This window comes from Artemia sp. Qi Xiang Cuo, chromosome 17 (assembly GCF_049724085.1).
Source record: "Artemia sp. Qi Xiang Cuo chromosome 17, ASM4972408v1, whole genome shotgun sequence".
Classification (NCBI taxonomy): Eukaryota; Metazoa; Arthropoda; class Branchiopoda; order Anostraca; family Artemiidae; genus Artemia; species Artemia sp. Qi Xiang Cuo.
In genome coordinates, this window is record NC_142810.1 from 5,386,671 (window position 1) to 5,412,662 (window position 25,992).

The 25,992-nt window shown below is 34.4% G+C and overlaps 1 protein-coding gene across 4 annotated transcripts in view; it reads left to right on the forward strand.

The window, feature by feature from the left end:
- Positions 1-526: 526 nt before the first annotated feature.
- Zip48C (Zinc/iron regulated transporter-related protein 48C) overlaps positions 527-25,992 on the forward strand; it is a 100,973-nt gene continuing 75,507 nt past the window's right edge. For 2 of the 4 annotated variants that reach the window (XM_089103759.1, XM_089103763.1), the window contains exons 1-2: positions 529-673; positions 19,010-19,235. In XM_089103759.1, the coding sequence (XP_088959885.1) occupies positions 554-673; positions 19,010-19,235 (346 nt within the window). In that variant the 5' untranslated portion in view covers positions 529-553. Of the gene's footprint in view, positions 682-19,009; positions 19,236-25,992 lie in introns of all 4 variants that reach the window. The other 2 variants (XM_089103761.1, XM_089103762.1) reach the window with 2 other exon arrangements.

The window sequence follows — 25,992 nt, forward strand, 5'->3', positions numbered from 1 at the left end:
TTCTAATGAAAACGACTAGTTGTTTAATGCATGTCAAGCAACTAATTTGGCGTTCTGGAGCGTTGCTGGAATCCTGGATAATACATTTTGAAATAAGCAAGAAATACTCCGATTGGCAAATAGCTAGCAAAGGAAGAAATAAGGCTGACTCTCATGCTGAACATAATTTTAAAGACGAATTCTAGCTAGAAGACTAATCTTAAGCTTCCACAAGTTATTTTTAGTTTTTACTTGTTTTTATGAGTTTTGTGCTTGTATTAAATGTTTTTTTTTTCGTTTTCAATATATTTGATATTGACTGGCCGCTTTGAAAGATGTTTCCAAAGCGTCTTTTGGTCAATATCCCAATTGATAAGAAACATAACCTCTAGGTTCTGAGATTTCAATTTGGACATATTGGAGACGAAATATGTACATATTTTTGCTAAAAATTACATAATTTTGGATACTGAGGGGACATATTTATGGACCGAAAAGTGGCAACCCTAGAGGCAATAGGAAACAAAACAATGGCAGAAACTCTAAAAATTGGCAGTTATTTTAAATTTAGAAAATGCTTGCCGGATATAATCCTATTACTCAAGCTTTTCTTGGGACCCTTCTCACATGGGGCCTTACTGCTCTTGGCTCAGGATTAGTGGTAGTTTTTTCGCATACAAATTCGAAGTTTCAGGTGTGTTGGTAAATAAAAATATCTAGTTCTTTGATAATCAAACCATGATACCTAGTTTTAAATAGTCTAGGCCATATATTAATATTTAGTTCATTAATATATATTTAAATGGTTTATCCAGATATCTAAGAAAAAAAATTACCTTTAAAATAAGATTTTTTTTCCAAGTCTGAATATGACCTTTGTTTTGGTTGGAAATTTAATTTTTAACCTCTTTACAGACCCTCAAAGATGATACCTTTTTCTGTTATTCTAGATGTGGCCTATATACCTGAGTTTTTGAATTAGAATCAACTTTTTGAAAGTGATGAAAAAGTTGAGCTCTGGCTAGTTAGAGTGAAGCCAAGACCAATGATTAGAGTGAAGCCAAGAAAGCTGCCATAACTTCTTCATAACGGTTTAAAAATGATTCATTTTATTTCTTGATTGATAGTCTGTTGTTTAATTCTAGGCCAGAACTAAGGCAAATAGGCATAGATTAAGGGTAAATCAAATAGTGTATTAGTTCTATGAGGCATTTGAAGGCAATTATATACCTGTGTTAGTGTCAATCTTGTTAAAACTGGTTTAACTGTAATTGAATTGACAGACAAAATTGAGAATCAATAAAAAAATTGGAAATATATATTATGGGTAGGATTAGTAAGGTTAGGTTAAACTGATTTTTGATGCTAAAGTCAAAAGAAATTTTGTAGGCCTATGTGTTGTGGCTTGGGCCATAACTCACACATGGTCTGTTTAAGTGTAGTTCAATTAATTTTACATCAATTTTTAATCTTTTTATGTCTGGTTATATCAAATTTTGTATGAATCTTTCAAAACAATTATGGCAAAAAGGCAGCACTTACTGTTTGGTAATTCATCTGTTTGTTTTAAATCCTTGTTATTCTGCTAAGACAAAATTATAGAATAAAAATGTTACACATGGTAGCACAAAGGGTAAATTTGCAGGTGGCACAATAATCTAGATAGGATGAAAGTGAATACATCATATGATGCCTTTTTTATGCTCTTTCTTAATTCAATAATTGCTTCTGTTGCAAATTGCATCTTGAGCCCTTAAAGGGGCCCCAAGAGTATTTCATTTTTGTAACCTCACAAAGAAGTTATCAACAGCAGTTAAGTTATTGAAAAGTTGTTAAAAACATATCACTAGTTTATAAATAAGCTGTTCAAGAATAATATATTCCAAAAATACTTATTTATATCAATTCAAACCTCATTTATTGGACAACACAAATATAAACAGTTTTCATATCAGTTCAAATTTTCAAATGACTTACTTACTTGACTTAAGGCTCCTGCCAAGGGTTGGGCATAGAGAACAATGAGACTAGGAGCCTCCAGGTTGACCTATTGCTTGCCAGCATTGCAGCTTCTTCCACTGGGATGTGGGCTTGGGTGAGGAATTCATCAGCTTTGTCTGTCCACCTAGTGGGTGGTTGTCCTCTGGGTTGCTTCCATCCATGTAGGGTGGGGTCAAAGTCAAATGCAACTCATGCTGGGGTGTTGCATGGCATGCAAAGGAGGTGGCTGTACCACCAAACAGTACACTGGGCGAGCTGCATCAAGAAAGGAGTTTGAGCTGTATGTGTCAGGAGAGTCTGGTTGCTAATGAAGTCAGTCCAGTGAAGTCTTTCAATTCTTCAGAGATGTTTTGTCTGAGCAATATTGATGGCGCTGAGAATAGATTTTGTAGCTGGCCATGTCTCTGCTCCATACAGCAATTTTCAAATGCTGTCAATAAAAATAGCACCAGCAACAAACTTTGTCATTGACAATTCAGGGTATATATTTGCACATTAGGGGGGTGGGTAAATTTCATGGTAAATTTGCAGTGGACCATATAATTTAGCTGGAATGCAAGTGAAAACATCATTTGATGCTTTTTTATTCTCTATCATAATTCATATAAAATACCTTTGGGGCCCCTTTAAGGGCTTAAAATGCAATTTGCAACAGAAGTGATTATTGAATTATGAAAGACCATACAAAAAGCAATCAAATGATGTATTCACTTTCATCCTAGCTAAATAATTGTGCCACCTGCAAATTTACCCTTTGTGCTACCATGTGTAGCATTTTTATTCTATAATTTTGTCTTAACAGAATAATGAGGATGTAAAAAAAAACAGATAAATTATCAAACAGTAAGGGCTGCCTTTTTGCCATAATTGTTTTCATAAAGCATCAAATGATGTTTCCTGCATTCTAGCTAAATTATATGGTCCACTGCAAAGCTGCCATGAAATTTACCTACCCCCATCCCCATAATGTGCAAATATATACCCTGAATTGTCAATGGCCAAGTTTGTTGCTGGTGCTATTTTTGTTGATGGCATTTGAAATGTTAGGAAAACAGTTTATATTTGTGTTGCCAAAAAAGGGGGTTTGAATTGTTAGAAATAGGTATTTTTGGAATATATTACTCTTGAATAACCTATTTAAAAATTAGTGATATATTTTTAACAGCTTTTCAATAACATAACTAGTGTTGGTAACTTCTTTGTGTGGTTACAAAAATGAAATACCTTTGAGGTCCCTTTAAGGGCTCAAGATGCAATTTGTAACAGAAGCAATTATTGAATTGAGAAAGAGCATAAAAAAGGCATCATATGATGTATTCACTTTCATCCTAGCTAAATTATTGTGCCACCTGCAAATTTACCCTTTGTGCTACCATGTGTAACATTTTTATTCTATAATTTTTTCTTAGCAGAATAACAAGGATTTTGAAAAAAAGCAGATGAATTATCAAAAAGTAAGGGCTGCCTTTTTGCTATAATTGTTTTGAAAGATTCATACAAAATTTGATATAACCAGACATAAGAAGATTAAAAATTGATGTAAAATTAATTGAACTACACTTAAACAGACCATGTGTGAGTTATGGCACAAGCTACAACACAAAGGCCTACAAAATTTCTTTTGACTTTAGCATCAAAAATTTCTCTGTAGCATACAAAATTGGGCAATTCTTTAAAATCATTATTTCATCCTTAATCTAAGTATGACATTCAGTTTTAACCTATCCTTTCTAATTCTACCCATAATATATATTTCCAATTTTTTTTATTGATTCTCAATTTTGTCTCTGTCAATTCAATTACAGTTAAACCAGTTTTAACAAGATTGATGCTAACACAGGTATATAATTGAATTCAAATGCCTCACAGAACTAATACACTATTTTATCACACAAAGTGCTACAATTTGGTCATTCAATATACCACATTCTACTGTGTTGCACATGATGAAATTTACTTAAATAGCTCTTTTGTGCTATAGGTGGCAACTCTGAGCTGAATTCTCTTTTTCACTGGATAGGTTAAGCCTACTACAACCTCAGTTCTCCATCAAATTTTTCCATTTTTTTGTCACTGTAAAAATGATTTGATTCTCCAATATAAAATCTGGGTAATAGGCTTAGTAGGATACTCAGAAAGTACATAATCTTGGATAAGTGCGTTGTTAAAATGTATTTGTTATAAACCTGGACAGTAGATTAAAAATCTTGGATATAGTGTAATGGATATAGGTAAAATTTTCTGTCTAGGCTACAATATATCATAAACATTTCAATGAATCCATTACTGACATAAGCCTAGATACTAGACATAGATGTCATTTTCCTGTTCTTTCTGTCAAAGTTATTGAACAGTAGCTTGTATGAAAAAGATATATTAGAGTGAAAAGAGATACATATTTAGATTGTTAATTTTATACTCATTTTGTGGTTTTTTGACAGTTCATGGTAGTGGCTCTCCAGAAAAAGACATGCTAGAACAAACAGAGAGGTATTTTGGTAAATTTGTAGATTACAACATAATTTAGCTAGGGTGAAAATGAATACATCAACTGATGCCATTTTTCCTCTTTCACTATTCACTATTTTATTTTGCATTAAATTGTATTTTGAGCCCTTAATGGGGCCAAAAAAATAAGGGAGTCCCATAATGACCAAAAGTTTAAGAAATGTTTCTAAAATTAATTGTCTGTTGAGAAAGAATGCCGTTTGTAGCTGACTCCCAAATGGCATTTATTATTATCCTTAGTCTTATTAGTAAACTGTTACTTTGAAAACAAATTTACAGGAATTTTTAAAAAAGCACAGATCCCCTCAAAAATAACATTACAACAATTATTATCCCACTTTCTTGGTGGTATAATCAATAGTTTACAGTGATTCAACTCTTGGAGTAATGATTAATTGCCTGAGTAATAGGTATCTTACCCTGTTAATTTATTGATATTTAGATATCTTTGGTGTCCAAAAGATGAACATATTACACTTTCTAAGTGCCCTTTATCACAGTTTCTTGTAAAAACCTTGTAAATGACAACATATAAACAAAGTATACTAATAAAATTGGTACTGCTATATTTCTTATTTTAACCTCTTTCCAAATATCACTGTTGCTTTTCTGACAATGCACTTCCATCCTTCCTGAGAGTCTTATATAGGCTACTACTCCTTCTAACAACTCATTCTAGCATCAAACCACCTGAAGCCAATGCAGCTGCACATGCTCCTCCTCCATGCCAATCTATTCAAACCCTCTCACTGTACACCCTTCTCAGAAGTTCCAATTTCCTGTAAATGTCTAAAATTGTTGCTACTGTGACTGAGTGCCACAGAAGCTAAGTAGTTCTTAGTTTTTGGATTTTATTTGATTGAAGGTTTTTATTGTCATATTCTTAGTATTGAAGATTCCTTGTTTCATGCAGGCAAAATATCCACATTGCTTTAGTGTTGTCTTTCTCTTCTACTGGGTTTAGTTCCATTTGTTTTCTTTGTTGTGAGAGTTCTCTCACTCTTTGCGTGTTTTAATAAACTTTTTATACAGCTTACTGCTTGAAGTATTGTCAGTCAGATTGGTATCCCAAAAAAATATGTAGACAATTCTTCTAGGAAACATCTAACAAATCATCCTGTCTTTTGAAGTGTCCATATTTCAGAATGATACTTGACCATTATCATCACTATAGCTTTCAAAATTCTAACCATGGTTCACTGACCTATCTTCCTATTCTTTTAAAAATTTTCAGTTGTGAAAATACACCCTAGGCTTTGGCTATTTTAGTCTTAATATCTTCACTGTATCCACAATCCTTACTAATAATAATATGCAGATAAGTCAAGCTATCAATCTCCTTGTTACCCAACATTATCTTCATTGATTTTCAAGGCTGTATTTGCACTCTGAGCTCTCAAAACCTCCAAAAATTATTCATTCTGGTAACATTCTTGCATAGGACCCTCAAGTCATTAGCATAATCTAAGTCTGAGAGAGTTTTACTTTCCTATTTAATTCCATGCTCTCCTGTAGCCTTTGTTGTATTCCCCAAGACAAAGTCCATCAAAATGATCAACATAAAGTGGGATATAATGCAGCACTACTTAATTCTCAATAAATTAGATGAGTTAAGGCTTAAATTCTTATCACTTTTCTTGTAGAAAGCCTTGATTAAAGTTTGCTTAAAATTGCTAGGTACATCCCTTGTTCAAAAATCATATTCATAATGTTCAGTTATTTGTCTTTAACATCACAACCACCATAGTTAACAAAACTTATTTACCACACTATCAGCATAATATTTTTTTTTTACTGTTTTCTATAGGGTCAGAAATAAAGCGAGCCAAATAAAACCTCTCATATATATTCATTTTATTAATCCATTGTTTTTCATATAAATTTTGGATGTTATCCCAGAAGGATTCTATCTGGTATATTATCTATAAATTGGAAAAGAGCATAAAATAAAGAATTTATTGGCACTACTTTTAATTTATTAATATGTTCCTTTTAGATGTGGTGATGCACTAAATATTTATCCTAATCCAAATATATTAAGTTTTACCCTTGCAAGTTCACCCCAGCCCTCCCACCCACACATCAGGGCCAGATGTAACCCTAGCCTATATTGAAGACTTGTCTGACTCTGTTGGTTTAAGAAGGATTATCAGTGATTCTCTGGAACCAACCAAAAAATTAAAGATCATGAGACCCCAGGGGTTAGAGGTTAAATGCATTTTTTTTAATTTAGGCTACTAAAGACATCAAAATACAAGTTTTTTTTCCTGTACTATTTTTTTTTATGAAATATATGAATAGATGAAAATCACAATTTTCTTAGCTTTTTCTTTAGGTCATTTCAAAAACTTTTAAGTTTTTAGGGCATGACCATACTTATCAGTGATGTAATGTTAGTCCACGAAAATAAATCAACAAAGTTAATTAGTTGGATTTGACAATGCCTTCTTGTCTTTAAAAATTCAAACTGAACAATATCTTAACTCCCAAAGACAGCTACACCTTTACAGGAAAGCTGAATGTTCATCTACAGTTTGGTGCTGTTCATATTGTATTTTTTGCTGAATTTTCACCATCATTTCCCATTTGTTAGTTGGGAGTCCACTACTATCAAAAACTGTAAAACTAGGCCTATATTTGGAGGTCTTTTCTTATTAAAATTTAATTTGTGTTGTTTCTTATTTTTTAGGATATATAGGGCTGTGTAAGTTTTCATAGGCAATTCACATGATCAGGTTCTATTTTCACTGTCCTTGGTACTATCAAAAATAAAACCCACCCTTTGTTTCTAGATTTGATTAATATTTTGGTGTTTCAAAGCTAAAGATTTTTTAATGACACGGGCAAGTATATTTGTAGCTTAGGAATTTTTTGAATGATCATTTTGTCTTTAAATATTTTTATAGCTCTAATTTTATGTTTTGATGATTGTGTTAGTTGTTGTGTTGGCCTCAGGCAGGTTGTTGCTGCACTGGGTTGCCAGTGATAGTGAGAGTATTTGCTGTTTTAGAGCTCTTTTTTGTATGATATGCATGTGAGTAAGTTTCATTGCATGAAAATCAGTATACACAGTGGCTTTAACTCCCCCCTTATTTTCTGTGAACTGACACCAGTGAGTATACCACTGACCTATAAGTGGTTTACCATAGAAACATGGGTATTTTGAAAGAAAGAGAGATTTGCTAGATATTTTCCATAGAAATTGTCTATGGGTTATTTTGGGTACCTTACTGACTGATCATATATCAAACAGCTGGCTGTACATAACGCAGGGCTCAATCATAGATGTATTATTAAAATTATAAATCTATGGGTTCATTCCCTCTTTCTAAAGCTGTAATGAGAGAAAGGTTGTGATGACTAGGACATGTTCCTCAGATGAAGGATGACAAATTGTCCTTTTTGGCCAACTGTCTAGGGTCAAACAAAATTCAGGCTGTTGCCTGTGGGAATGGGAGGATATCGTAAGGAAAGGTTTAAGGGAAATGGGAAATTCCTGGAAGGGTATAAAGAGGAAGACTTAGAATCGTTTGAGATGGAGGAGGAGCGTGCGTAACTTTATTCGCCTCAGGTGGCTTGGTGCTACAGTGAGGTGCTAGTAGTAGTAGTAGTAGTAATGCCATAGTGATCACAAAGCCTTCAAAAAATTGTAGGTGTTGAGTTTTCTCAATTATGTTCATTTTAATTTAATTGAAAAAACTAGCTGGCAAAGCAGAAAAAAAATGATGAAAATTTGAATATCATTGTTTTGAAGAAACTTAGAATCTTCCAATTTATGAAAAAGAAGAAGTAGTATTAACAAATATTTGGTTACAGTTCAAGAACTTGTCAATAAATTCATCTGTGAAAACAAATGAATCAAAGGCTTACTAAGCACAGGAAACCATGGAAGCATAAAAGGATGTCAATTGTGTTTGTTTCCAATTTTTATTTTTTTTATTTTTTTGTTGGCATACAAATTTGTATACCAAATTAAAAAAAAGAAAACGTGAACGAAAAATCAGTAAAAAAAATAAGCTAAAAATATCTAGCACCTGACAGCATGAGATAGTTTAGGTGTCTTTGGGAATCAGCAGATTGTTGATTTTTAATTTTACACACAGAAAGCTCTGTCAAGTTGGACTACTTAGCTTTGCGTTTTTTATTTTCCTGGTTTAAGGCCGCAACAGTGATCAAAATGTTGTACTGTCCTAAAAACTTCATATTAATGAAATAATCAAAGGGAAAATCTTAAGCCTGAAAAGATTTCAGGTGTGAATTGATCTAAAATCGATCCAAGGAGAAAACTTTTCATTTTGATGTCCCTGGTGCTTTTAAGTCACAGGTTCTGTGCAAACAGGACCAGTACATAAAAAAACTTTGAATATATATGTTCTTTATAATGCATGTGATTTTAACACTCCTATTGATTTTATATGAGTTTAAAATGAATTAAAGACTCCTAGGGCTACTGAAAGTGTAGTATTACTAGAAAAATTCCAAACAAGCCCTATTTTCCTTCTAAGTAGAAATTAGGAAATATGAATTTTGCTGGTATTACTCTTTCTTGATAATGGTGTGTGGAGAACCAAGCTAGATTCCAGCCACAATTTCACTGGTTCTCTTGTGGGCTTAGATATAGATGATCCCAACTCCCCTGGAGCCCTGCAAGCAACTGCTCTATTAATTCCTCAACCATGTCAGAAGCGCAGCCTAACACTTTAGCATAAAGGTAAATGCCAACAAAACCAAAAGTATGGCGAATACAAGATCCCCATCTGATCTACGACCTGACAACCAGATGATAGATCAAGTCTTCCAGTTTGAGTCTTTAGGAAGTGCAATCTGCAGTACTCGATCATGCTAATGAGAAGTCCAGCTCAGAACTGACCAGGCAAACGCTTCCTTCAGGGAACGGGCTTAGATCTGGTACAGCCAGTAGTACTCATACTACTCTGGTATTGCCAGTAGTAGCACCTTTATCAAACAGTTCGTGGTAACAAACTGTAAGTAAGGAGCCACCCGGCTCAATGGTAACTGAAAGTTTAAAAAACGGAATGTAGATACCAGTAGATATATCAAAGGAATCAAATTTTAATGCTGATTTCAAATATATACGTTTCATTAAGTTTAGTCATACCCATCAAAAGTTACGCGCCTGAGAAAATTTGGCTGATTTTAGAAAAAAAGGGGGAAAGACCCCCTAATAGTTATAGAACTTTAATGAAAATCACACCATCATATTCAGCGTATCAGAGAACCCTACTGTAGAGGTTTCAAGCAACTATCTAGAAAAATGTGGAATTTTGCATTTTTTGCCAGGAGAAAGATCATGGATGTGTGTTTATTTGTTTTTTTGTTTTTTTCCCAGGGGTGATCGTATTAACCCAATGGTCCTAGAATATCGTGGGAGGGCTAATTGGAACGGAAATTAAAATTTCTAGTGCCTTTTTAAGTGACCAAAAAAATGGAGGGCAACTAGGCCCCCTCCCACGTTCATTTTTTCCCCAAAGCTACCAATCAAAATTTTGAGATAGCCATTTTGTTCAGCATGGTCAAAAATATGAAAACAATGTTTTCTAGGATAACTTAATCCCCCGAATTCTCCGGTGGGAGGGCTGAAAGTTATGAACTTTACCCAATGTTAACATATAGTATTGGTTAATGGGAAATATACAGATGTTTTCAGGGGGGAATTTTTCTGGTAGGTGGGAGGGGGGTGGTTCGGGGGTTGTATGGGAGGATCTTTCCATGAAGGAAGTTTTCATGGGGAGAGGGACATTGCTATGAAGGGGGCGCTTGATTTCCCAGCATTATGAAAGAAAAAGATCAGAAATTAAGTAAAAAAAAAAACCAACAAGTATTTCAACTTATCAACTGATTGTGATTAAGGGTTCATTTTTAAAGAATTGAAAAAAATTTGAACTTTAGCTTAAAGAGCAAGGTATTGACTAGGGAGCGAACCCCCTAATATACGTCTTAAAAATCTATGAATATAGAAGTTTGTTATGTAAGTTAATTCGTAAGTTACGTATATTTATTACTAATAAAAAACTTCGTAAATAAAATTAAACAACTTTCGAGAAAGCCATTTAACCAAATAAAAGTAAAATTAATGTGCAAATTTTGTTTTAATTATTCATGTACAGTGAGCCAAAATCAAAACCTGCATTAATTCAAAAACGTTCAAAAATTAAATTAAAAAAAAGAGTTTTTTTTAACTGAAAGTAACGAACGACGTTAAAACTTAAAATGAACAGAAATTAATCCGTATATGAAAGGGGCTGTCCCCTCCTCAATGCCTCGCTCTTTACGCTAAAGTTTGAATCTGTCACAAAACTTTGTTTTTTAAAACAATAAAAAAACTTTAGCATACGGAGTGTGGTATTGAGGAGGGGACGGCCCCTTTCATATACGGAATAATTTCTGTTCGTTTTAAGTTTTAACGTCGTTCCTTACTTTCAGTTAAAAAAAAACTTGTTTTTTTATTTAATATCAGAAGGACCCAAAAAGTAAAAATAATAAAATACGACAGAAGACATCTTAACCGCTGATAATCCACTCAACCAAGTAATCAAATACCTCAAGTTGAGATACCTTGTTCACAAAATGTGCATGCCCAAAATATGACGACCAAAGTCGCCCTCCAGTGGTAGCTAAGCGGTACCAGAACAAAAGGACGCGCGAAGACATCCTACGACATAGCTACCAAGCTGACCTCACAAATTACAATGCATTGCTCCATCCCAAATTGGAAGATGGCTGGGTTGCTGAAGCAATAACAGATAAGTACTGCTACTACCGGCAACCCACCACAGCACCAAGCCGCCTGAGGCCAACGCAGCTACAAACGCTCCTCCTACGTCCCAATCTTTTCAATGCCTCCCACTTTACGCTCAATCAGGAAGTTCCCATTCCTTTAAGTCTTTCTTTAATCCGTATATGAAAGGGGCTGTCCCCTCCTCAATGCCTCGCTCTTTACGCTAAGGTTGGAATCTGTCACACAACTTTATTTTTTAAAACAATAAAAAAACTTTAGCATAAGGAGTGAGGTATTGAGGACGGGACAGCCCCTTTCATATACGGAATAATTTCTGTTCGTTTTAAGTTTTAACGTCGTTCCTTACTTTCAGTTAAAAAAAAACTTGTTTTTTTATTTAATATCAGAAGGACCCAAAAAGTAAAAATAATAAAATACGACAGAAGACATCTTAACCGCTGATAATCCACTCAACCAAGTAATCAAATACCTCAAGTTGAGATACCTTGTTCACAAAATGTGCATGCCCAAAATATGACGACCAAAGTCGCCCTCCAGTGGTAGCTAAGCGGTACCAGAAGAAAAGGACGCGCGAAGACATCCTACGACATAGCTACCAAGCTGACCTCACAAATTACAATGCATTGCTCCATCCCAAATTGGAAGATGGCTGGGTTGCTGAAGCAATAACAGATAAGTACTGCTACTACCGGCAACCCACCACAGCACCAAGCCGCCTGAGGCCAACGCAGCTACAAACGCTCCTCCTACGTCCCAATCTTTTCAATGCCTCCCACTTTACGCTCAATCAGGAAGTTCCCATTCCTTTAAGTCTTTCTTTATGACATCCTCCCATCCCAACTGCGGATGACCTGCTTTCCATTTGGCCCTAGACGGTTGGCCAAAAAGGACAATGTTCGGCACTCTGTCATCTTTCATCCGCAGAAATGCCCTAGCCATCTCAACCTTTCTCTAATTATAGCCCTAGAAATCGGGATTGAACCACAATTTTCATACAGCCTACTGTTTGAAATATGGTCAGTCAGTCGCATAGCCTGAATAATCCATAGGCAATTTCTCTGGAATAAATCTAGCAAATCTTCATCCGTTTTTCTGAGCGCCCATACTTCAGAACTATATTTGAACACTGTCATCACTGTAGCTTCCAATATTCTAATCTTGGTTTGCAGACTTATCTTCCTATTCTTCTAAACTTTTTTCAACTTTGAAAAAACACCCTGAGCCCTGGCTACTCTACTTTTAAAATCTTCATTGCTCCCACCGTCTTTACTAATAATACTACCAAGGTAAGTGAAGCTGTCTCCTTGATCAATCTTTTTATCTTCATTTTTTGTTGACGAGTGAAGGAAGGGCTAGTTATATTTGTTTGGACTAACGCTGAGTAGATTCATTATTTGTTGTTTGTTGAATTACTTAATTATGAATCTTTGTTTATGTATTTCTTTTTCATCCTAGTTAACGGACCAATGAGTACTCTGGAATTGGCTTGGATATATGTATCTGTTATATTCATGCGTCATTATTTGATTTGTGTTTTTTTTTCAGTAAGTTCAATTCAATTCATAAAAGGTTTGGAGCTTTCTGGGTAGTATGGAAGACATTTGTTTTATTTTGAAATTTTCAGTGCGTTTTGAGTTGAAAGCCTTTTTTATAACAACTTTTTGTTGATATTTGTTTTCTTTCGAGCGGTGTTCACCTTCATCTCTAGCTGGAGTTTCATGCCATAATTAGAGTTCTAGAGCTTGCCCTCGCAACAAAATGTCAATCATCTAGCACTTGATGATTGTCTGCAACAAGATACAGCATATCATCTAGTTCTAGAGTCCAAAACTTTTGTGTCTTGAGTATAACTCTAGAGTTTAAAACTTAGCATCTAAAATTCTACTAATTAGGGTACTTTTGTAACTATATTTATCATCCATGTTCAAAAGTAGCGTTTATATGTGGCCTGTGTGGCCAAACTACCATGCTTGTGAATGTGTCTGGCCAGACGTCTATATTTACGGATCTATTTCGTAAACAATCAAATTCTTGATTTTTCGTAGTTTATTTAAAATATATATGATTGTAAGAGTTTCTATTTGGCCAATTAAAGCAACCAGATTTCAATTTCAATGTTCTTGGTACTTTAAAAACATCCTGCTGCTGTTTTACGGTTCGTAACTGCGCAGAATGACACAGTCACTTTATTTATAGTTTTTTTTTTTTTATTCATATCTCTTCTAAAATATGACTAAAAACAAAAAAATAGAAAAATATCTAAAAAAAAAAAAACAAACGAGATGGTGGCCCGTGGAGAGAAAAGAAAACAAAATAAACCAAAGCAACGTAGATATTTTACCTTTATAAAAAAAAGGCGTATTCACCCCGAAAGACACAGAAAAAAACAAGATAAAACAAAAAACCAACACCAAAAAAAAAAAAAAAAAAAAAAATGTACAATCGGCGCAAAATAATCCACGTTGGGAAAAGATGCTAAAATAGATTTACTTCAGTGAGGAAACCATAGTAACTGAGTAAAAATAAAAAAACTGTAAATTACTTTAATTATTCAGTTGCGAAATAATCCTTTTGTTAGCTATTACTGAAGCAAATCGTTTTGGTCTAACAGGTAAAATAGTCCCCTGGTGATTATTTAAAATCTTTACTCCCTTATTGACAATTGATTCACTCTTTAGAAGTTTATCATAAATTGGGTCAATATTTAAATTACCCGTGTCCCTATTTATGGAAAGGTTAGCAAATATATGTTTTTTTAATTTCTATGGCTTCCCTGGCCCATTGGGTGTACCCCTTATCATTAGAAATAGCCAAGGCTTCATCAAATTTTACAAAATGATCTGGTTGAAGCCAAATATGCTCTGCTAAAGCTGAAACAAAAGTTTCTGGAGGCTTGCTTAATTGTAGGGTTTTTTCTATTGAATTACGGTGTTCAATAAACCTTTCAACAAATTGTTGGTGAGTCCTACCAATACAGAACTTCCAACAAGAACACGGAATTTTATACACCCAACTTACTAAATTTCACCGAGTTAAATCATTACCAGAACTAAAAAAAATAATCATTGGCCTCAGCGATTGGAAACATGTATCAATACCAAATTTACGTAAAACCCGTGAAAGTTTCTCCCCCAAACCAGGTACATACGGTAATGAAATGAAGCTTTTTGATACAACGAAATCTAAAGACTGAGAAACCTCAATAACCGTACTACTATGTTTGGCCCGTCTATTTTCAATTATTTTATCAATGAACTTAATTGGATAAGTATTACAAAATAAAATATCCCTCAAGTATAACAATTCCGAATCCAGAAATTCCTGGGAACAGATTTTAAAGGCTCTATCCACTAGTGAAATTACAACCCCCCTTTTCACCGACATAGGGTGGCGAGAATGAAAATTTAAATACCTATCATTGTGCGTAGGTTTTCTGTAAATCGAGAAAAGTAAATGGAAATCCCTTTTAATTAATAAAATATCCAGAAAAGGTAATTTATTATTATCCTCAAATTCAACTGTAAATTTAATATTATTATCAAAACTATTTAAATGCTTATAAAAAAGGTCTAAGGAGTCCAAACCATGTTTCCAAACGCACACCACATCATCCATGAACCTACCCCAGAAGCAAGGGGAGATTCTAAAACTGTTTATAGCGGAGGTTACAATAGCATCCATGAAAAGATTTGCCAATAAAGGAGAGAGAGAGAAGCCCCCATAGGTAACCGAAAAATTTGTCTATAAAACTCCCCTCTAAAACCAAAATAAAAAGAAAATTCATTTACTAGCATAATTAGTTTCATAATGACATCAATATCCAAACTGGCTAACGTCACATCCTGTATTAAATCAAAGTGTTTTTCTAATTTACTTTTTAAAATATCCTCGCACCTTTTTAAATCACAATTTGAATACATGGACACAACATCAAAACTGCAAAGAATTGAAGTCTCCTCCAGCTTGAAATTTCGCAATTTATTAGTAAGATCAGTCGAATATTTTAAATATTATTTTTGTGTTCCCAAAAGTGGACGCAAAGCTACCGACAACCATTTTCCTAATTTTGAAACAGGTGACAGAAAAGTTGACACTATTGGGCGGAGGGGGGATCCAGTCTTATGAATCTTAGTTAGACCATATATCTTGGGTTCCGAAAAACCCCTATGATAATATTTGTTATAAAACTTTGGTGTAATGTGAAAATTATTTTTCATTGACTCGAATTACTTTATTGTTGATTTTACATAAGTATCTGTAGGATAAAAATCAAGTTTTTGTATGTAATAGCGTCCGTAATAATTGTTTTCATTTTAGTATTATTATGTTCAGTGTTCATAATTACTATCGTATGTCACTTATCAGCGCTATTGATATTAAATAATTTATTATTTTTCAAATCAGATATTATTTTTTTGCCATTTTTTTGTGAAACGTATTTACCTATTTAGTTAATATTAAAGTTGTTCAGTGTTCCTCCGATATCAAATTTGAGTTCTTGTATAGCATCAACCTTATCTATAGAAGCAATAATTCATGACTCCACCTTTGAAATTACTTTTGAAAAGGGGACTGGTGTTGGAAAACAGAACTTATAACCTTTCAACAAGACGGCTTCCTGTTGAATATTAAGAGGCTTAGAAGACAAATTCTTAATTGCTGGACCCAGACAATGACGAGGATAAAAAACATCTGAATCTTGGAAATTCTCAAACAAAAGTTTATTAAACTTGTCAACCAAACGAACCTTGGACACATTTTTTGTCATGGCTGGCCGGTTCGGCTTAAGATCTTTCATTCGTAAATTATGCCATTTCTAGTTAACACTAGTAAAACGTTTACACACTAGTAAAACGTATGACGTTAAGAAGAAGAAGGATTTATTGAAAAAAAAAAAAAATATCAACAAAAAATTATTGCTGCCTCCCCTAAAAAGCAAAGTTTGTCTGTGGGGGAGCTAGAGAAAACAAAATCCTTAAAACAAAGAACACTTGGCCACCAACACCACTAATACCATGACACTAAACAATAAATACAAAATAATATCATATATTATACATCCTCTGGGAACATCATATCAACAAAACCCCACAATAAATAACTCAATTAATCAGTCAAAACTCATATTCAGCAAAAAGCAGTTCCTTAATGATTTTTCTAAAAATATTGGGGTCACCAATAGTCTTAATATCACTATTCAAACTATTCCATTTCCGCGTACTTCTATAAAGATCAGAAAAACATGAACGGTAAGATATACCTCTAGGTACACAGAAGTCTGCGCTACCCCTTGTATCATGGGAATGAACAGTAGACCCAAAGGACAATAAGTCACCAAAACAACGAGGCTGAACATCCTGCTGCAGTCAAAAAATAAACCACAATATATAGAACTCACGAAGGCCTGCAGCCGGCAAAATTTTTAAAATTAGGTAAATTTCTCGAACAGACATACGTGGAGATATACCGGCTAAAATTCTTACTGCATGATTTTGTAGAACTCTTATTGGTTATAGGGTAGAAGAAAAAGTAGAGAGCCAAATATTTGAACAATAAAGTATATACGGGTGTATTAAAGAAAAATAAAGATGGCGAAGGACAGACTTGGGAAAACAATGTTGGAGTTTCTTCATTATACCGAGATTTCTTGCCAGAATTTTGCTAGTTAAAGTAACATGTTCCTTAAAAGATAGAGTTTCATCTATTACAATCCCAAGGTATTTAAAAGACGCAGTCCTTTTTATAACGCCATTGGGCATATCTAATTCCTTGATCCATGGGTAAAAGTTTGATGACCGCGAGAAAATAATAAAGTTAGACTTAGCCATGTTAATCCTTAATTTATTTACCCTCAGCCATGCTGTAATTCTATTAACTGATTCCTTCTTGGAAATCTGCAGCAGCTCCGCTGTCTTAGCTGTGCTAATGGCTGTTGTGTCATCAGCAAAAAGTTAAACTGTTTCATTAGTCGGGTTTACCGTTAGTTCATTTATTCTACAGCAAAAATTATTTAGACAATTTGGTAAATCATTAATAAATATCAAGAATAATATAGGACCGAGAACTGATCCTTGCGGGACACCTATTTCAATACGCTTTTTTCCTGAAGAAGAATCATTTAGTCGGATATACTGATAACGATTACTTAAAAAACTTCTTAAAAAATTTAATGATTTTCCCCTCAAACCATACACCTCACACTTCTTAAGTAAAAGTTCATGACCCACAGTGTCGAAAGCTTTCATCAGATCTAAAATTATAGCACCTATCTTGAAACGACGTTACATTACGTTCTGTAATTTTACAATGTAAATTTTGCATGTAGACTCGAGCTGTGTTAAAATTTTACATTACGTTAGGAAAAAGTAAATATTATGCCGTTTCAAGTTCACACTAGTAAAACGTATGGCGTTACACTACGTTTTGTAATTTTACATTGCGTTTTTTAATGTAAATTTTGAATGTAGACTGGAGCTCTGTTAGAATTTTGGATTACATTAGTTTAGGTTAGGGAAAAGCAAATATAGCAGCAATGAAATGGAACTTGGACGAGTAATTAACAAATATTGAAAATAAAACTCGTAAACTTTTCCCAGAATGCCTTCCATACTTAATCAGAATTTGAGTCTCCATATTCGTCCCGAATTTTTTATATTTAAATAGTGTACTCAGAAGCTAAATCTGAAACGTCATGTCTTAAACTGAAACGACTAACTAAAGCTTCAAATGTTGTAATTTTTTTAGGGGAAGATTGATGGCAGTCTTGGGTATGCTGCTGGTGTGATGCTTACTGCTTCCTATTCCAGCATTCTAACCACAGCTGTTAGACCGGTTTTCTTCATCTTCCACTAAAACATTTAACGTGCATTTTAAAATTTTAAACCAAAATGTCACATAACTAAACTAAAACGTCTTTGTCTTAGCCTAAAAAGTCTAACTAAAACGTCAAAAGTTTGTGTTTCAAATTTCTATTAGAGGAAAACTTCTTGATGGAAGTCTTGGGTGTGCTACTGGTTTGATGTTTGCTGCTTTTTGTTTCAGCCTTTTAGCCCCTAATGCTGACACGTTTCTTTTAGTCTTTCATTAAAACGTTACTAAACTAAACTAAAACTAAACGTCTAGGATAAAACTAAGACGTTTTTGTCTTATACTAAATCGTCTAACTAGGCCAAACGTTTGTCTTTCAAATTTCTTTTAGCGGGAAACTTCTTGGTGGAAGTTTTGGATGTGCTACTGGTTTGATTGTTGCTGTTTTTTGTTCCATCCCTCTAGCCCCTGATGTTGAACTGTTTTTTTTAGTCTTTCATTAAAACGTCAATAAACTTAACATTCTAGGTTAAAACTAAGATGTTTTTGTCTTAGACTAATTCGACTAACTACGTCAAACGTTTGTCTTTCAAATTTGTTTTAGAGGGAAACTCTTTGATGGAAATCCTATGTATGTTGCTCGTGTGATGCTTGCTGGTGTTTGTGATGCAACCTGTCTTAGCTTGATTCGTCTAACAACGTCAAATGTTTGTCTTTCAAATTTATATTAGAGGGAAAGTTTTTGATGGAATTCCTAGTTATATTGCTTGTGTAATGCTTGCTGCTTTTTGTTTCAGCCTTCTAGTTCCTGATGTTGAACCGTTTTTTTTAGTCTTTCATTAAAATGTCACTAAGCTAAACTAAAACTAAACGTCTAGGCTAAAACTAAGACGTTCTTGTCTTAGACTGAATCGTCTGTCTACGTCAAACGTTTGTCTTTCAAATTTATTTTAGAGAAATCTTCTCGATGGGAGTCTCGGGTTTGCTGCTGGTGTGATGCTTGCTGCTTCCTATTTCAGCCTTCTAGCCCCTGCTGTGGAATCGGCTGAATCAAGTGGTACTTATGGTTCATTTTCGTTCGTTCCAGTGGTTATTGGCTTTGCCCTTGGATCCCTTTTTGTGCAGCTTGCTGATTATATAATTTCTAAGACTGGAGTCGAAGCCCCTCTGATTGATTTAGGTATCGTATTTTATTTTGGGATCTGAAAGAAACGTTTTTGTTCCCTTTTCCTTTAGTTTCATTTTTGTAATACTTGAATATTTGGTGTGATAGATAGATAGATAGATATTTAATTCTCTAAAGCCACAAGGACCATGGCTACAAGAAAACAACTTACACACATACAACAATAAATTCAACACTCACCCCACCCCTTTTACAAAAATCTATCTCTATGTGACATACCCAATCTTATATATTTTGCTATCATTCTTATTGTCCCATATTTTTTTTTATCTCATTACTGAAATCAACCACTCACTTGTCCCTACATTACCAAAAAATAATCCTTTCCTTAAATCCTGTAATTCGGGACAAAAGGCCATGAAGTGAAGCAGATCCTCACCATTTTCTCCACACATAGGGCATGAGTAAGGATCATTCATTACTCTTACCATATTGTATATTGTATGATAGTTGAATTTGATTTGGCTTAAAATTCTATAGGGCTAAAAATTAGTAGGGTTTTGGCTCAAATTATACCTGCAAAATAAGAGAAATATAATAAGAGTAATAAAAAATTACCATTTCGAGACTGATTTTTAATAACAATCATCCTAATACAATTGGGATAGTTTTGCAATGGACTCTTGCCGAAGGGGTAGAGAGAGGATAATTTCGCCTTTTCTCCCTTAAAATACCGAAAATACGCACATTTAGAAATAATTATTAACAGATGAGGAAAATTTGTCGCGTAGAAAAAAAAACTCAACTTGTTGATGGAGTCAACAAGGAAATGTATTTTAACTTTTTTACATGCTGATCAATTGTTGGTGTTGCGCAGGTAACCGATCTCCTGATTTGATGCCTTCAGCCAGGAGTGCAATACGTGGTTGGGGGCAAACCATCCGATTCTTTCACTGTTTTACCCAAGATTTCTCCAGGTACCCATCTAGAGCTTGTTCGACTCTGACTGAGCCTATAGAGTCACACTATTGACCTCCCTTTCAAACGAAATAACCTGCGACACCAGGACTCGAACCCCTGTCCTCAGGATTTCAAGTCTAGCCACCAGGCTAGGGTGGCTAAATGTATTTTAGGCTCACTAAAAATAGTTGTGAGGTCGTTTTACAAAACTCACTGCTCCACATTTGACAGATGATTCTGCCCTGGGTCGGTTTGAAATCCTCTTCTTTGTGGACTCCTATCTGAGTAAAAACAATTCCGTTTTCTGCGAAAATAGAAGTAGGTCTGATGTTCCTCATTAGTTACGTTTCTATGCCCTAAATTAATTTCTGAGTGTACATTTTTTATATATTTGATCTTATATAATCATGCTTTTGTATATGAGGTAGGGAGATGAAATACTCTTAGATTCATCTGAAGAACTCCCAATATTTTTTTTTTGGAAATAGTCATGGGAATGTACTGTGGATAAATCCTCCGATTAATTCCCCTATGGTGTTGATGATAGATAAACTGTAATTTCACATGAAAATTGACCTATTTTATTTCTTTGCGCCCTCCCTTCGGTTTAAGTTTAGGCCACGGGCCCCGGATTATGCAATAGTGCTGTGAGCTTTGGAAAAATGGGTTGTAGATAAATTTGAGTTGAACCATGGGTGTTGTTATCAGGGGCGTAAGTTTCTATAGGGCAGGGGGATTGCACCCTCTAGAATCAGTTTCCCTCCCCCTCAGGCCCCAGTTTGCCCCTCAAGCTGAAATCTAGTTTCTTCAAAAATCTTGTCTAAACTAAGATAAGCCTGCATAATTCAAGCATCCAGAGAAACAGGTCAGTTTTCGTTAGTATATCTTTGCCTTTGTGGTATTATATGGCTCATTTCTAATTTTTCAGACTTGATTTGGGAAAATTGGCTTTAACTTTGCCTCCCCCCCCCCCCCCAACAAAAAATGAGGAAATTACGCCATTGGTTTCTACACCTTGTTGAAGTCAGAATCAAGCACATTTCTCGGTTGACAAAGTTCTATGGTTCTCTGACCCCTTATTCCCTACCATCCCGCCAATCTCAGAAGTATCGCTATATAGCACCTCTTGTTAGTCAGGATTGCTCACAAATCATGTAGGGAATGATTTGATGTGAGAAAGATGAACCCAAATCAAATCAGGGGAATTATGTAGGCCTATTTTCCGCATGATTTTTGGTTTCTATCAAAATTTGTCACATATTTTCGTTTTAGGGACATAATCTCCTCAGTGATATCGTTTGGGGGGGGGGGCAGCGGTGGGGACAGTTGCCCCACCCCCCCAATTGTATTGCGAAAAAATATTATATAGCCCATTCCCCTTGACTCTCCATATGTGAACCCCTTTCCCCAATAAAAATGCTGGAGCTACGCCCCTAACTCTCCTGTATTACCCTTGGAAAAGGCCCTAAATTATGCAAATAAATATTCTAAGAGAAAGATTTGGGAAACTATAAGTCTTTCGGGGTAGTCTATTTCGAGCAAACTGTCCCTCCTCTTGTGAGCACTTTTAGTTCTACCCCAATTTACCCACCGTGTTTTTTTTTTTCTCTGTTCTGTATCAAAATCTTGGGTACGTTCACAAACTGTCACCAAGTTTGTTCCTGTCATGCATTTCTGTCTGAAATTTAACAATTCATTATAAAAACAAACTTAATAAATAAGACCCCCCTCCCAATATTCATATTAGGTTTCATACATTTATTTTAGTCAAACAGTGATATAAATAGTTCCTCCTACGCCATTTCTTGGGCATAAGGCATCCATAGATGTTTTATGGAAATGTATTTAAGCGAAAGGCCCCTGTCTCCATCGGCCCTGTGGTAACTGGGATTGAACTCTGGGTCTCCTATTGCCAAGTAGAGATTAATCCACGTCACTACTACATGTCAGAACGGTCAATGATTAAATACTAATTGAACGACTTATGGTGAAGTAGTCGATGAACGGCCCGTCAGGACTTGTGATAGTTTTTTTTTGGTTCTCCGGGTGTTTTTTAGACTCAAAAATGTAAATTTGGCCCGCCAGGGATTTGACTCCATTTTACTTCACGAATCTTAAATTATCCTCTCTAAGCCGTGCACAAGGATAACTGAAGTTCTCCCTTTTCCATTGCCTTCTAACGGCTGAATTTTTTTTTGCATAATGGGTCATACGGCTTTTCCAGTAAAAAAAGAGTCGTTTGACCCATTACGGCTGGATAAGGACAGGCACTTTTAAAACATTACTGCATCCTAAGGAAAATAAAAGGGGTGTAGCACGTGGTTGATAACCTTTGTATCACCAAGGGTGAGAATAGCTATTTGAGAAATCTTCTGATTGGCATGCAAAATCTTCATCATAATTAAATTTTATTCATTTAAATTATTTTTATTTTTCTTAGTTTAATTGATTTAATTTCACATCCTAATTTATTTGAATCTGTTTTAAGTCCTCCTGAGAGATTTATGCAATTGTAATGCTGATTACTTTTAAGACGAAATTTTTTAATTTAAAATGGTTTAGTTTAGTTTAAAATCCAAATCTAATTTATGTTAAAAACTACCGGGTAAACTTGCAAATTTTTAATTTGATTTCATTTGATTTTTTTTATAAAATCTTTCGAATTTATTTAAAATCTCAATTTTAAATTTGAATGTTATTTTATGTTAAATAAATCTATTTCAAATTGCTGCTGAGATACGTAAATGATTTAATCCGCAATACTCTTTTTTCGTTTTAATATATTTTAATTTATTTCTTAAACAAAGCAAATGATTAAGAACAATCTTCGACATCACGAATTCTATGATGCTGCTCATTGGAAGGTGAGCCTCAAAGCTGGTTCATCCAGCTTTGAAATAATGAGGCAGGGACTTAATTTTATGAAAATGAAGGGAGTGGGAGGTTTTTTTAGTTTTTTGTTTTTAGATGATGGTCGAAAAAGAATACTTTTTCAAAATTTATGGGTGGAGTGGGGGTAATTTTGCTCTTTCTCGATTATTTTAGTAACAACACCCAAAAAATTGCTTTAAACCCTATGGAGAGGGGGTAATATTGGGTGGGGCAAATAGGGTAAAGGCACCGATGACTCGACAATACAATTTTGGAACTACTGTGAAAATAACTCTGCTTAGTCGTGAGTCGGAACACCATCTCTTGAAGCCATCGTTATATTTTGACAATGCGAAAGGTGGACACTATATCCGATAGACCCAGATATGAAAATAATATTCAATTCAATCAGTTTCCTGTTTTCGACACAAAATGAGTTCCCGACAATTTTTTAGTTATGTAATGCTCAAACTGTCATTACTTGGTTATTTTTTTGCAAAAAAAAAAAAAAAAAAAAAAAAAAAAAAAAAAAAAAAAAAAAGGATCAGCACCAATGTTCCAAGATACATCTGATCTTCTCTAAAATATAGCTACATTTGCATTGTCTTGATAAAATTAAGTTAAAATGGCAGCTAATATTATATTGACAAAATTATGTTCCAAGTGTCGAAAATTCTTGTCTGATGTAGTGGAATACCAGACTGACTAAAAATGTTCCTTCAGCCGAATTAAAATGTAGATATTGGCTTCTATTATGAGATTCATTTCTTTTGAGAATATCTTGTGGTAACTTTGTCGAAATTTTCGCCAGACAGCAACGGACCCTGTCGAAATATAGGTGACTCAGTCGAAACTTCACTGAACATGTAAAACAGATAGAAACAATTGGTGTCGAAATTCAGGGGTTCTCTGACGAAAACATTGCTGTCGAATTTATGGGTACTTTCTCAACAACAAGAGATTTAGATGATTATTATTTGTAATAATATTTCACATTAAAAAAAGCTTTTTTTAAATGGTAGTTTTACTGATTTGATGCTAGAAGCTAGATTTTTGCATCATCTGAGGAATTGTCGCTTGGCCTCATACTATGCTCATATTTTTAAGCATTTGACTAGGTTGCTCACAACACCCCAATTCATTTATCATTGAATAGATTTGAGGTAGACCCTCTCTTAGTAAATTCTATATATGTTTTCTTTCAAATAGATCTGAAGCTGTAAAATACTAAATATTCTCTCTGAACCACCCCCTAATAAGCGTGGAATTCCTCAAACAACCGGTTAGGACCACTCTTACATGTAGCATTGATTTGGTAAGATTCCCTCAAAGGTGTTAATATGTGGATGACCTACTGATCCTTGAAGTATGCCACAGAACTATCAAAAATGACCCCATCAAGATCCTACCCATGTTTTGGATAAAGCTAAGAATTTACTTATGAAAGTAAATTGCCGTAAGTCAGATATAATGACAATAAGCTTCTTAAAATTCTTAAAATCCACTCCCGTTTTCTTAGACCCTATCCCACCTAAAATGCTATTGAAACTTTTGAAACTCCTCGGTGTCACTAACTTCTAATAATTTTAAGTAGGACATGGATATCGCAAGAATTCTGGACTCTTCAGACAAAGGATAGTCAATATTAATTTTTTTTTTAATGGATTAAACTATTAGATTAACTTTGAAATGGCCAAATGTTGACAACATTTTCACTGTGAACAACAAAGCTGACCAACAAAGCTGACCAAAGCTGGACCATTAAAGCTGAGACAAAGTGGGCCATTCCAGATAGCGTTTATAAAGAAACCTATATCACACATTATATTATAGGGTCCTAGGTCAAACGATTACACTCCATATGATTATCCAATTTTGTCCCCATGATTGAGGCAATTTTCTTTTGGTTTTTTGCTTCCACTATATGGATAGTGTTTTATACATTTACACATTAAAAAAAGTTGAAAAGAAAAGAAGAAATAAAGTAAAAAGAATCGGCATGTCGAATCCACTAGGATTCGCCCACAAGTATTCCCCAAGTATTTCGACACGTATCAAATTGGGTTCCGACTTATGTCAAAAACAGGTAACTTTTTTGTTATGTTGAATTTGTTGGTGAAAACGCTCCAATTTAAGAAAATTGGAGTTTTGTACCCTTTTTTGATAAAACTTCAAAGTTCTAATCCAACAGTTAGACTCGTTGATATTTTTCCTACGCACTGAAACCCGATTCAAACCAAAAGTCTTTAAATTAAGCCTTCTGTAGTAGAAAAAGTGTTTTTTTTTACAAAAACTGTCGAATCATCGGTACCTTTACCCTACATCCCCTACCCCCCAATTGCAGCCCCTGCGATGAGGTCTGTATAATAACGCTTTACCGTTTCCACTGAACCAGACTGCATAATGTTTACAGGCCTTTTTGATCGACGATCAGGACTCTCAAATTGAGAATCTGGTCATCAAATTCAATTATTATAAATAATACAGTCGACTCTCGATAGATCGAACCTCGATAGCTCGAAATACTCGATATCTCGAATTATTTTCAATCCCTTTCATAAAACTTGTCTAAGTCAAGAAAAAACCGTGCATAACATAGATATGTATAAATTTTGTTTAACATATTTTTGTATAAGATTTTGTTAATGTTCTAATGTCTATTTCTGAGCAAACTAAATTTATTATTGACATTTGAAAGTAAATTCGTGATATGTCAAGTCTATACTGCACTAATAAAGTTATTCTTAACTTTAGGGAGGTTGTAGGGAGTAAATATACTGATTTTGAACCTCTATAACTCGAATTATTATTTGGCTTATCTCTAAAACTCGTTACCTTTATAAGTCGAACACCAGAGTAACTCAGTTACTCTGGTGTCCTCACTGAAGTAACTCTATAATAGCATCTTTTCCCTACGTGGATCAGTTTGCGCCAATTGTACATTTTTTTTTTTTGTTTGTTGTTTTATTGATTTTTAGTT